This window comes from Thunnus albacares, chromosome 2 (assembly GCF_914725855.1).
Source record: "Thunnus albacares chromosome 2, fThuAlb1.1, whole genome shotgun sequence".
Classification (NCBI taxonomy): Eukaryota; Metazoa; Chordata; class Actinopteri; order Scombriformes; family Scombridae; genus Thunnus; species Thunnus albacares.
Window position 1 is genome coordinate 35097542 of NC_058107.1, and position 13893 is coordinate 35111434.

The window sequence follows — 13893 nt, forward strand, 5'->3', positions numbered from 1 at the left end:
GAACGGCAGCTCGCAGAAAAAACTCTGCAGCTACACAGTGGAACCAGTTTCATATATCCTCACATACATCTCTAGTAATGAGTTGACCGGTTACCAGATTTATTCTTTCAACTTCTGCATGAAAAAAGTGATAAAACCTGAGTTTTAGTTTCATGCAGGATGTTGAATGAACAGAATCCAATAAAAGATTGCCAATAAGTTCATCTAGCCAAAATTAACAGATCTAATATAAAAGCCCGGCAATAAATCCTAATTTAATAAAGGCGATAATGTTCATTATTGAAACTGTTTTTAGACTCTATTAAACTGAGGCCAAATTAGCAAAAATGTTCCCTAACCACAAGGATGCTTGTAACAGATGCAGGGAGTGTTGGACTGAAATATCTGAAACATTACAAAGTGCTTATAAAATAACTATTACTCCTAATAATCCTGGTCCTGGCCTTCCCTGTGAGCCTTTATGGAATAAATTATATATTAAATATAATATATTCCTTCTCTTTTCATTAAGTAATGTATCTATTTTTTTTTCTTTTGTCATTTTTTTGTGGAGGTCTTGTTTTAGGAGGTTGTATTGTGTGTGCAGGTGAGTAGCTGGGGTTTTGTTTTTCTGTAAATGTCAAAAGTTTTAAATAAAATGAGCAAAAAATTGATTCTAGTTACTGTTGGTCATGTTGGAAGCTTTGCTGCTGCTGAACTGTATCGTGTTATACTGAGAAGTCTTTCTAATATTATAACCATCCCATTTATGTTGACACATTTGGACTAAATAAAATAAATAAATAAAACACCTTTCAGTGTAACAAAGGTAGGATTTGTTGTATTAGACTGAATTAGTTTGAGCTATATGTGCCTAATAAACTGGCAACAAGCCTCAAGTATATGTTTGTGTGTGTGTGTGTGTGTGTGTGTGTGTGTGTGTGTGTGTGGTTATCAGTGCTCACCATAGGAAGGCTTCCTGATGATGGTGAAGAGGATCTCGTTCTCCGGCGTGTCCTGATCGAGGACGCTCAGAGACGAGTTCGTGATGACGACTCCGGAGTTTTCCTCCACATGGATGCTGCTCACCGACACCACCGGCTCCTGGTCCTCTTTACTCTGCTGAGGGAGGAAAAACAAACTTCAAGATTACTATGATTAAAGTTCTTACATTAATAACAGTTTGTGACATCGCTAGATTTTAGATTTGCTACTTGGTTGCCATGCAGTGAGGAGAGATGCGTTCTTGCATTTAAGTCTCCTTTTTTTTTACTCATTAACACACACCTCGACATTAAAATACACCTATTCTCACACACACACACACACACACTGAAAGACTTACTGTACTGTTTGCATACAGCTCATGCGCAAACACACCCAGACACACACACACACACACACACACTCACACTCATGCAAACTTAGCAGCTCACTGACAGCCTCATCAATTCAACTCAAGACTTAAAACAGGCTTAAGAGATGGATTGGGATGCAGAGTTTATTTAGGCTGAATAAAAAAATAAAAGGCCTGAGGACAGAGCTGCTTCTCTTCAACGAAGTCATGTGTACATCAAGGACAGTAGTTTAGAAGAGCTGCTGAGTCTATCTATGCAGTTACTGATGGGGTTTGCAGCTGTAGAAGTTTTCCTCTCATCTCTTTTCATCAGCAACATCCCAGTTAAACTTAAACACATTGTGTGTATTTTGGTCTCCAAAGTGAGGGCTTCTTAGAGATGTCGTTAGTCGCATTTCCACAAACAAGATAGTTAATATTGTCAATTAATTATCAGACGTTTTGGCTAATTTAAGTAGTTAACTTTATGGGTAATTTTAAGAATCTGCAATAATTGTTTTGAGCTGTTTCAGCAACAAGAAATGACTAGAGTGCAGACCTCCACCAAGGTCCAATAATCGCTCCATTTGGCTGTAACTTTCACTGTCAACACAATAAGACTCCAGTTCTTAAATGACAGAATTAGTTTTGTTTATTTAAAGGTGTTGCAGGAAAAGTCATGCTCTCTCTACAATAAAGAGAATTTATCATCATTTGAAAATCAAAAGTTTTGCTGCAGTGGGGCTTCTGGAAAGGTCTTCAGATCACCAAAATAAATGCGTTTATTCCTCTTGGGGGACATGAATGTGGAAACCAGATTTCACACAACCAGATCACACATTAATAGTAAAAATATTAAACTTATTAAGCTTCAAAAACGTTTAATCATACAAGGCCTCTGCATACTGTAGGATTGCATTAAACTGGAGTAGTGTTCATGTTATTGTGTCCACCCCCTTGTATCTGCAGGAGCTGCTGAACAAAACGAAACATTCAATGACTTTTAAGCTTCTGCCAGAGCTGCTGCAAATCCCATTTCCCACCACTGAAACCACTTTAAACCACTTTAGCAAGATTAAAAAAAAAAAAAAATTTAATAACTAATTTAGAAGTTTAAAGTCGAGACGCGGTCTGTAAACAGAAACCGGTTACCTGAATGTCAATTTCCACGTTGAAAGCCTCCGTCTGACTGTGTCCGTCGCTGATGTAGAAGCTGAAGACGTCCTGCTTGTCTTGAGTTTTATGCTCCTGGACGTAGAAGATGTGGTCGGACGTTAGGTCCTCCACAGAGAAAGGAACGTCGGGGGTGACGACCCGCGAGCCGCCGACTGAGCCGCCTGGTTGATGACAAAATAAAAGTAGAAAGTCTCTGTTAATGGCAGCTACTATAAAGTTACAACCCTAAAAGAATGCACCAGTTCATTCATATCTCCAGTTATGACTTCACATTACAATAGCAGCATATTGTAACACAGAGCTCATGTGCCTCTCAGGCGACCAGTTAGTCCGTCATTTATATCATCTGACAGCTGGAATGACGGCAAAACATGTTTGTTTTTATCTCCGCCAGCCTTCATGTTTCACTTTAGTCAGGATTGACTGGCAGTTTGGATGCAGAGTAGCATCGAGAGACTTTTACAGTTCTCTTTTTGGGCTGTAAATACAACTGAAGCGGCAGTCATGGACATCGATGGAGAGTTTGAAGCGAATGTGCAAAATCAACCTTGAAATCTGTGAAGTTTGAGACAAAGTGCCGTCGTCACAGAAGATGGATGAGTCCACGGTGAGCTGAGTCAGGGCTCCGTAGGGGAATAGCTGAGTATAAGTGTGTGTGTGTGTGTGTGTGTGTGTGTGTTTGTGTGGCACAACAGTAAATCACATCACATCTCCATCATCTGGCTGTTATAAGGTGAGGGAGGGGAGTCTCTTATCTGAGCGGGAACCCTTGCAGAATCATAATCTGGGCAGGAAATCACCTGCAGCCGACGGAGAGATGCTGGTAAATTTTTTTGTTCTGTTCTCAAACATGATGTCAGCAGATTTCAAAACCATAATAAAGAAGTAAGACTGCTGACATCTCTATCAGTCTGTCAGTTCTGAAACCATATACGGGCAGAGTGGAAAAAAGGACAAACAGGAAATGAAACGTTCAGGGACATGAAGCACAGATGTGTTGACCAAAGCAGATCGTGTTCCTGCTGTACTATCTATCTGAGAATTCTGTTATTTCATGAGGAAAACTATGTGTAATAACCTCATTTTAGACTTAAAATTATATGTGAGACCTCCAAGATGTTGTTGACAGACATGTCGAAAGAATACTCCACTGAAAACCTATGTGTTCTAGCTGTTCTGAGGACGCTTCATCAAACTAAATCGAAGCATAGAACAAACTGCTGTTCTTATAGCCAGTAATGGGACTAAAAATGTAAAGTTTGTCATAAGGAAAGGCCTTTGCATAATTAAAATTAAAAGTGTTCACCCTATGGTGAGCATAAATGTGCTGAGCATATTGAATGGCTATCTTCCAATTAGATTATGATATCCTGTTAAGAAAATTTACATTCTGGCTTGAGGGTAAAAGCTCACACGGTGTCCAAAACGGAGAAAGAGAGAGTTCATTCTCTGGTGAGCATTAACATGCTCGGTAAATTTCTGCCCTTTTAATTTTTTGGCATTTCTTGTTTTCAAGTGGTGAAATTTTGCGCTGTCAGGTAGAGGAAACATTCATTTCTCATCCTCAAGCGTGAGTCTGAAGGATGGAGGACGTGATATGTTGTTCAGCTTGTAAAATCCTCTGAGACAAAGCTGTAATTTTATGCAATACAAAAATGGATATTTTGTAATGTGGCCTATTGATATCAAGATGTCTCATTCTGGAGTTAAACAACTAACATAAATATACACTATTATGTGTGTATGTGTGTTTAAATGCTTCTGCATCAGCAATAAAAAACTTAAATGCACAATATTAGAGAATGTGTTCCTTTATACAATATGTCGCTGCTTCACTATACAGATGTAAATGCGTAATGTGATGATAGAAGCTGTTTTGCATATAAATACAGCACATGAACAGTATGTAGGTGTGTATATGCTATTCTGCAAATTTTTTTTTGTGTATGTCTGAATAATTGTAATGAAATCATGCAAATGTGCAACATGAGCATGTGGGTGAACGCCTTTTGTGTTTGTTTTTTTTTTTTTTGCGTGCATCTGCACACCGACACAAAATTGTTGAGGAAATAAAACAGCCGACACATCGACGGTGACACCGGTTGGCCTCCTCTGTGCCCCCCCTCCCCTCCCTCCTCCCCCACCCGTGACAGCAGCAATCCCCGTCACCTCACATCGCCGCTCACTGACTCTGCTGAATACCAATGAACGTCCCCTCTGCTCCAGCAGCCATCGAAAGACAGTCAGCCGGGACGTGGAGAGAGAGAGAGAGGAAGACTGGTGCCAGCTGCTTATCTACAGCAGCAGACAATACTGAGTGTTTGACTGCTGTGCGTTTATCCTTCATTACATCTGCAGATAACTCTCTCTCTCTTTTTTTTTTTTTTTTTTGCATGTAAAACGGCAGAACTGAATTAGCATTGCTGTGGCTTCATATCTATTATTAAAAATGAAAAGTGCTGCTTTATATATAATCCAATTTGGTCAATTTGGCAATTTTCTGCTGTTGCTTAACAGTTAAAGCTAAAAATGTTGCAAATACACCGCTAGCAATGGTTTAAACATGAGGATAGCATGTCTGAGTTTGTTTGAGCATGTAAAGTTTAGTTGTTGTATGGACACAGAACAGACGGGATCTGGGATAAGACGGCACACTCAATAAAAGGGAAGAGCTTCTAAAAGGGTTCAGGCAGAAAAAAGTATTTATCCCCCTTCTGTTTTTTGAAGTTAAAGGGTAAAAGTCTTTTTTTTCCATGGAGCGAATAGAGTTGATTATATTGATAAGAAGGACTGCTCCTCTGGAGCCAGCATATTTTGTAATTTATTTTTACTTGCAGCCATAAAAATCTTCAAAAGATATGTGTTGTTTTTACTGAAACCTTCGGGAATATTTCCAAGGTACAAAAAGTTGAAACAGAAATCAGATTTCAGGTCGGCCCACGTCTTTCCCAAAAAGGCCTAACATATGAAAACCACCAAAAAAATATGTGCATGGTCCATCAAAACTGCTCCACACTCCCTCCAGCAGAAATCTCTCCAAAACAAGGAGTCAGTGGAGGTAGACTGGGTTTCCCATGCTTGAAGCTTCCTCTCATGTTGCTATATTAGCTTCCTTCTCCCAGCGCTGCCTTACTGTACGTAATTGGTTGAATTTGTATTCATTGAGGAGGTGAAGCCCTTGTAGAATTTGTCTATGATTACTTTAATATTTTTTGAATTATAAGCGTCAATAAATATCTGGGTTATTATCGATGGGTTCACAGAATCAATTCTTCTTATTTCCTTTAGAAAAGTGGCAGATTTGTTGATACCGATTAAAAATTCTCTCTGCTCGGCTCATAAAACTGGCATAAATCCACAAAATTAATAAGATTTTTGACTTTTCTTGACTTTTGGGAGCAGTTATTTGAGTGGTGAGGGTACATGTCTGAGTTTGAATACACTTTATTATGTGTATGTATGTTCTTTAGCTCGATGTCCACTTACTAACATCTTCCAGGGCTTTCAACTGCATCTCAAAGCCACTTAGTTGTCATGGAGCTGTTGTCATCATGTGATCCAGGTATGCTTTGGTCACATGACGACAACTGAGCAATGAAAACCGTTTTGTTAACCCTCCTGTTGTCCTCGGGTCAATTTTGACCCAGGAGGACAACGGGTGTCATTATGTGCTGTCATCCAAAACCTGACCAAGAAATCATGAATTACTTTAACTATAGTTGAGATCAGAGGAAAAGATGTCAATGGATTAATGTCAGACTGGTATATATAAAAGTTTAGACAGGACACCTGTTGTCCTCCCGGGTCAAAATTGACCCGAGAGGACAACAGGACTACAGCATACTCCCATAAAGTTTGGGAATTTAACAAAAGACAGAATTAAAAAATTAAACCCCAAACACACTTGATCCTACATTTCCCATAATGCAACTCAATAGGGTCTTTTGTTAGACCTTCCTTACCGTCACTGAACTTGTGTAAAATTGGTGAAATGCCCCTTTTTTGATGTAGAGCATCTTTTAGCCTTGTAAACTTTATCCAAAAGTGTTGAGTCAAGAACAACTGGACTTGTTGCAGGTTCTCGAAAATGTCACCATCATCCATTCTGTCAAAGTATTAATGTGCTACATGTTCTGTTTGTCCTCTTTAATTGTCAACTGTATTACTGAGCGTACCTTGTGTTTTTATGCAATTTGTATCCATATCTTTCATTTGATTTCATGCTGTTCTTTCAATGATATGTTTTCACAGTTCCTCTTGGGGACAGAAGAAAGTACAGCAGCGGTTGAGCAAGCATGCAGTCAGAATTGGGACGATAACAATGACTCCATCTGTAGCCGGCTATCTGGCAGTGATAATCCACAACACAATCAAGCTGTGACAGATGGCGGCAGTGCTGAAGGGAATTCACCCGGCATTGTGTGTGTACGAGTGTGACACAAATAGAAATGTGAAAATTATTCCGAGTGACGCAGGTGTGCCAGCGCACACACACACACACACACACACACAAGTAACACTGTGTCACATGTATATACGTTCAGGTCCTTAAGTTCACCTGTCTGGAAAAATGTCCAAAACTGACAAAGATCTCACCTCTCTTGGTGTTTTCGATGAAGCCGTACTTCGGAGGACTGACCAGCCACACCAGCAGGTCCTTCTTGGGCGTGTCCAGGTCCGACACTATGATGTGATTGGTAGACAGCTGCACACGACCTCCTTCCTGGACCTAGACGTGCGTGGACGTCAAAGAAAGCAATGAAAAACTGAGTTTGTTGAGTTTTAAAAGTCTCGGAGAGGATGTGTCTGTAAAAAACATGAGCCAAACACAACCAGCAGCCCGGGGGCTGAGTGCCAGAGGGGAACCCTTAGGGCCGTCTAAGCCTTCAGACAAGGCCAAACAAAACAGCATTTTAAATGTTATATTTCATTTAATAATCATTCTCTTCTAGTTCTAATTTAAGCCTCATTTTCTATCAAGTAATAATGAAAGAGTTACTGTCCTTAAAGCATGAAAATAGAGTTATCCAATCAGATTTCGTTGTCGTCTCTATGCAGAGAAAAGGTTAGCTGGCTAACTCATTGGTTAGGACTTCATAACTACCGCAATTCATAGCTGCGTGTGTTTGTTTAGAAAGTGACGGATGAATTAACCAATCACATTTTGATTTAAGTGGGTGGGACCAAAAATCATCCCCCTTAGGCCTTCCTGAACCAGACAGCCAGAGCTATGTTGCTTGTAGTTTAGCTAGTTGTGTTCGTCATGTCTTTAATTCAAGGCTAATGTGTCATGTAGTTTCTTTGGTAATGCTCCTGTATCATCTAAACGTATTATGGGTTCATAAAGACCGTTTTATGCTCACATCTAGTAATTGTTTTAAGTTAAATAGTGTAACGCTAACTCTGCTAGCTGTGCCATTTCTCTATGGGATTTCCCATTGTATTAATATGTTGTTGGCATCATGCTAAACACGGATTACTGTCCTGTCAGCTGGTCCACCTGGAAACCTATTTGTAAATAGCAGTATATATTCATTAAAGCTCTAAGCAGCAGAACAAATAAGTTTGAAGATAAATGTATTTTTCTTTTATTTGTACATGAAGACACCTGACTGTTTGTAGTTTTGTTTTATTTGAGAGAGAGCTGCTGTTGGTTTTGAGTGATTTTTTTGTGATCGCTCTGATTAATAAACGTATCCTTTGATTTTGAAACAGTAGCCTTATGTTGATGTTATTTAGCCTTTCTGAGGCGATTGTGTGGTTTAATCAATGAATTTTATTTTTAAGACACATAAAGGCTATTTTGATATTCATTGACAAGAATAATATGTATTACTGGGTGGCCAGTTTTATATTTCCAGTTGTTATCTTTGTATAGTGTTCATTTTGTAGCCTAAATGATCTTGTGTGTTTCTTGTGACTTTTTTACATCGAGTAAAGAGAAGACGCCTGAGGTTAAACTGATTATTATGCCTGTTCTTGTTTACCTTACGTCATGGTTAGTTAAAGTGTTACAGTCGCTTATCCCTCGCAAAATCTTTAGCCCTGTTGCTGCTTTTTTGGTGTGTGTGTGTGGATGTTTTTGGTTTTTTTTGGGGGGGGGGGGGGGGGGGTGAAGGACTAATTTTGGCTGAGCTGAACCGTGACTATTGGAGCGGTTTGCTGCAGGTGTGTGTGCTAAGTCCGGTCCTGTGTGCCCTCCAACCTCCATCTCGACGTCTGCAAGACCGAGGACACGGTGTTGGATTTCAGGAAAGTACAAACAAGCACACAACCCCATCAACAGCTTCGTGAGGACCACGAAGCAGCCCCTCTTCTTCCTCAGGGGACTGAGGAGGTTTGGCATGGACTTTTACAGATGCACCATTGAGAGTGTCTTCTCTGGCCGTATCATCTGGCCCGGTATGGGAGCAGCTCCAAGCAGGACTGCAAAGCCCTGCAGAGAGTCATTAAAGCTGCTCAGTGCATCACCAGGTCTGAACTGCCATCCATGCAGGAACCTCTATATCCAGAGGAGCACGACGAAAGCTGAAAAAATCATCAAGGACCCCAACTGCCCCTGCTACAGACTCTTTACACTGCTACCATCAGCCAAGCAGTATAGAAGCATCAGAGCCAGATCCAGTAGGCTCAGAGGCAACTTCTATCCCCGAGCCAGCAGAACTCTGGGACTTTGTGATCATACATGACACACACACACTCACACACACTCTTCCCTACTAGGCAATACTTTTTTGCCCAAGGTATCTGTATATATTGTATTTTATTTATTCCGTCTCTCTCTTATCGTTCTCTTCTCTCTATCCTTTTTCTTTCTTTTATAATTGTTAATATTTATTATTTACTCAAATTGGAACTTGCTGCTGTGTTTTTCTTATATTGTACATATACTTCAACAAGTAGAGTTTGTTAATACAAGCATCTGAATTTTATATGTTATATGTTAAGCTGAACGAGGTCACCTTCCTTGTATGTGAGGATCTGACTGTTAAATACCCACAACAATGGTAAAAATGGGTTTTTATTGTCTTTAAATAACTTTGCCATACAGTAATAATGAAACAAATGGAATTAGAGACTTTTCATATTCCAAGTCCTAAGAGGTACTTTTTAATTTCCCAACAAAAATCAAACAGTTGACAGGTGTGAGCCCACTTTGAGCTGTATTTTGAGAAAAAAGAAAACGTTTTCCCCCCTTTTCTATGTGTACAACTGAGAATAAAAAGCCTCCCAGCAAACTAAAGGAGAAATTTTTATCTTTCAGGAAGGGCGGTTCTGCAGCGCTAATACAGCATTCGTCCCTGAGGGAGCCTCGACAGCGAGTACCAGTGTAACTTTCATTAAGTCTGACATCACGTTTCCCCTCCTCTGCCAGGTGTCCTCTACAGCTGGAGAGAGGCTCTTTTTCATCCGTGTTGTTGTGCATTCTTCTTCTTTACAATGAATGTCAGGAAAATAAGGGCCAAATCCACAAAGAATGGATCACGCCCTCTAATAGCAACATGAATTTGTGCAGCATTTGCACCTGCAATCTTTTTAAAGGTCCTATTCACAAAAGATTTTGCACTAATGATATGCCAACAAAAACACGCCCATTGAGTTTTGCAGCTGAGTCCGTTTCCTTAATGAGCACACCACAATCACAAACCAACTTTCATGTATTCTGCTTCTTTCACTTCTCCAGTATTTTGCATCTGAAGTGTTAAATGTGAAAATACAGCTATTAAAATGATCCAGGCAGGTCTGAAACATGTTAGATTAATGTCTGAATCTTACAATAATGTTGTTCTGGTGTCACTTATTGTATTCGGGACTTTGAAGAAACAACTGATGTTCTGTTTGTTGTCCACAGCTGGCTGTGAGTCACAGCTGGCTGTGAGTCACAACTGGCTGTGTGAGTCACAGCTGGCTGCAGCTGCGGCATCACACGGCAGCTGAAACGATAAACGCGTGAAACTGAGAAAGAGGCTGTGTGCATTTAGGTACGCGGTACAGCAGCGGTAACTTCATTAACACCGGATCAGTCGGGATCTGACGGTAATTAACGTTCTGTGTTTCTGTTACACATCTACACAGATCAGCTGTTACACACAGATTCCAGGTTTATACGGTGGAACTGTGTGTAATAAAGCAGCAACTTATGGATGAATCCTGAGCTCCTCCAGCGCTGTTATTCTTATTTTTAAATCCGAGATAAGCCCACAACCCCACTTGATCCTCCCTATGTCTGACTGTAGACTTCGCCCTTAATATCATTCAATATAAATTCAATATCATTCAAGCCTCACAACCTTGAAGATTTGAAGAGAGACAGAGAGAGAGAGAGCGAGTGTGCATGACTATCTGAAGACGCTAATAACTCCAGTGTGTTGGTGAATTTAGCTGCTTTTGCAACAAGGCTAATTTGCATAGAGAGGGGCCAATTTTGTGCAGAATTTATGAATATTACCTCATTTTACATACATGCAGATGGCACAGGTGCACCGTGATGCTATTTGCTTGGCAGCGCAGTTTGCATTTCAACTTTTGCAGGTGCAAAAGTGAATTACACGCTGTCTGTTTGTCTCATTTGCGCAGGTTTAGTGGCTGCAAAAGCAAAGCAAAGTGCAAATCTTTTTGTGGATTTGGCCGTAAGTTTGCTGTTGTCTCTTGACTGATTATGTGTCAGTTATGAGTTGTTCTCAAAGTATAAGACAAACTGAGCAAAAGAAACCTTCTTTAATGATCTTCCCTGAATACTGCAGCTGCTTTAAATAACTTTAGGATTTCAGTCTCTTATGAGCAGGCAGAGCAATGTTTGCGTGTATAAGTTTGCTGATGTACCATCCATAAAAATGTAAATGTACAGTATAATATCCAAATAGTGCTTCATCCTTCCCTCATCATCCTGACTATCAGATGTGTGTTTATGAGTGTGACTACCTTGATGCCACTGCGGACGGTGACCACCGGCGGCTGTCTGGGAGCGGAGGTGATTGTAATGGTGCACATCTGGTTGTCAAGGCGATTGTTGTCGCCGTCGTACACAACAAAGTGGAAGATGTCTGTGACCGGCTGGCTGCCCGTCTCCAAGGAGGTGATGTACCTGTAGATGGGAAAATTAGTTTATTCTCTGATAAAATAAAAAAAATAAAAAAAAGAGGAATTGTTCCATCTCTAAATGTATGTATGTATGTTGAATAACTATTTAGTTTGATACAATAATTCTTTTTTTTAATGAATACATAAATATCTGTTTATGTGTCTAGTCTTGGATTGATAGGGGACTTAAGAAAGCTTTGCATTAGCCCTCCCACAGCGATACGGCGGCTAATCTCTGTAAAGCACTAATAAAATTGAAATCCATACTGGTTATAATCTTCTCTAATCCCATTTAATTCTCATAAAACAATTCCCGGCTCTTGTTTTTATGAGCCAACGCCACAGAGACAAATCTAATGCATGCGATTTGAAGATTGCCGCCGGAGATTCGTCCGGCGCTGAAGCTAATCGGAGCCTCCATTATGGATATGAAGCAGTTAGCATGTGAATATTTATATTTCATTTTAGCGCCTCTCTCACACGGGGGGGGGGGCTTCAGTACCTCTTGCAGGTAATATCAGAGTGATGCCAATAAGCATTGCTTATGTCACCAGGATGAGTCATTGAACATAATAAGGGAGAAGGCGACAGAATTATTTCCAACTAATTCGTTTGTTTTGGGGTCTCGGTGACGGTAATGTTTGTAGGGCTCTCGTCTCATGAGCAGAAGCGTTAGATTGAAGGGAAACCAAATGTCTCGGCAGGCTATTACTCTGCTGTGATGATGAGGGGAAAACGATCCCCACCGACTCCAACTGCAATCAGAGAAATTGATCATGACTATGACTGCAGCATGAAGAACCCTCGAAGCTCTTTTTTTTTTAATCTCTTACAGAGTGGAATCAGCACCAGGCTTTTTGCTTTAAAGCAGCCTCTTTATTAAAGGCTAAAAAAAAATCCAGCTGGTACCTGAGCTAACTGAGAACATATCGCTCTTGTCCTTTAACAACCTCTTGACTTCAATCTGAGCGATGTTCATGTTTTCGTTAAAGGATTCTACACTCCTCTATGAGTTGAACATTTTTGTGAAACACTCTTGAATCTCTTTTAAAAACACGCTATATAAACTCAATATACCTGCAGGTCGAGGTGAAACCAAAGCCTCTGAAGAACTGGTTTCAATTTTATGATATTTTCTAAAGAAGCTGATATCATAAGGGTGTTATGAACAAAACTCTCAGTATTTCTCTATTGAAAAACTAAAAAGCTGATGCTAATACACTCTCTTCTCTCTCATGGACCCTCATGAACCTTTATTGCTTACACAATGACAACTTTTGGAAACGAGAAAGGCTTTTTGAAAGTCATTTTCGGTCAATAGCTGCAGGTTTTATTCTGATAATCTGTTTTTATGTGTTTCTCTGAAGTGGCATTTTAAAACCATCACAGGAAATTAAAACTGAAACCAAGGATATTATTTTGGGCATTTTTCATTGCAGGTTTTAGAGACTGTTGCCTTTGAAGATGAACAAATACTTCTGAATCTATATGGCTATTTGATAAACAAAAGAAAACAAAGAAGAAGAAGAAGAGGAAGAAAAACACACCTAAAGAGACAGAAACATCAGTCTAAGCTTGGTGGAAATATGGTCAAAGTACATAAACCTGACTTTGTATTCTACAACGTCTTACTCCGCTGTGGCCCTCCCACCTGATCCTGTGCTGGTTGATGTCCTCCATGTTGAAGGAGGAGTACTCCCTCAGCTCCTGGGGCTCCTGCTGAGACTGGGTCCTGGTCAGGATGCCGTACATCGGCACAGACACCAACTGGATCTGAATCTGGTCATCTGGGGACGTGTTGTCCTATGAGAGAGACACACACAGCAGAAGGTGATAGTTATGTGCACGGTCATAACTGGAGCCCATCCAAGCTCAAAGTGGATGAGAGATGGGGTGAACTCAGGACAGCTAACGCATATAAACAGACAACCATTCACATCTATGGGCAAACTTAAAGTAATCAATTAATCTAACATGCCTGTCTCTGGACATTTGGACTTTGAAAGTTGATACTATGATTATAAATTCATCAAAACATCCTCTAAATAAATCTCAAAAGGTCTCACAACCATACATTCAAAAGCTGCAGCCACGAATACAAGCTTACCAAGTGTGAATATCTTAGCTAACATAGATTTAGAAAGTAGAACGATCCAATTGAACATAATATCTCATTACTATAACTTATCGCTAATGTAATATGCATTTACTGACTTGTTTGCTAAAGAGCTTCGATACGTTATTTGCTTGCTAACCTGGAAGTGTGTGATATAAATTACAACCTGGAAAATGAGTTTGTTGTCCTTTAACCCTCCTGTTGT

The 13893-nt window shown here is 40.0% G+C and overlaps 1 protein-coding gene across 2 annotated transcripts in view; it reads right to left on the reverse strand.

The window, feature by feature from the left end:
* fras1 (Fraser extracellular matrix complex subunit 1) overlaps window positions 1–13893 on the reverse strand; it is a 298584-nt gene that overhangs the window by 42778 nt on the left and 241913 nt on the right. Inside the window, exons 38-42 of one of the 2 annotated variants that reach the window (XM_044332436.1) lie at window positions 13224–13375; window positions 11414–11576; window positions 7088–7220; window positions 2468–2652; window positions 945–1098 (exon numbers count right to left, since the gene is read on the reverse strand). In XM_044332436.1, the coding sequence (XP_044188371.1) occupies window positions 945–1098; window positions 2468–2652; window positions 7088–7220; window positions 11414–11576; window positions 13224–13375 (787 nt within the window). Of the gene's footprint in view, window positions 1–944; window positions 1102–2467; window positions 2653–7087; window positions 7221–11413; window positions 11577–13223; window positions 13376–13893 lie in introns of both variants that reach the window. The other variant, XM_044332428.1, reaches the window with a different exon arrangement.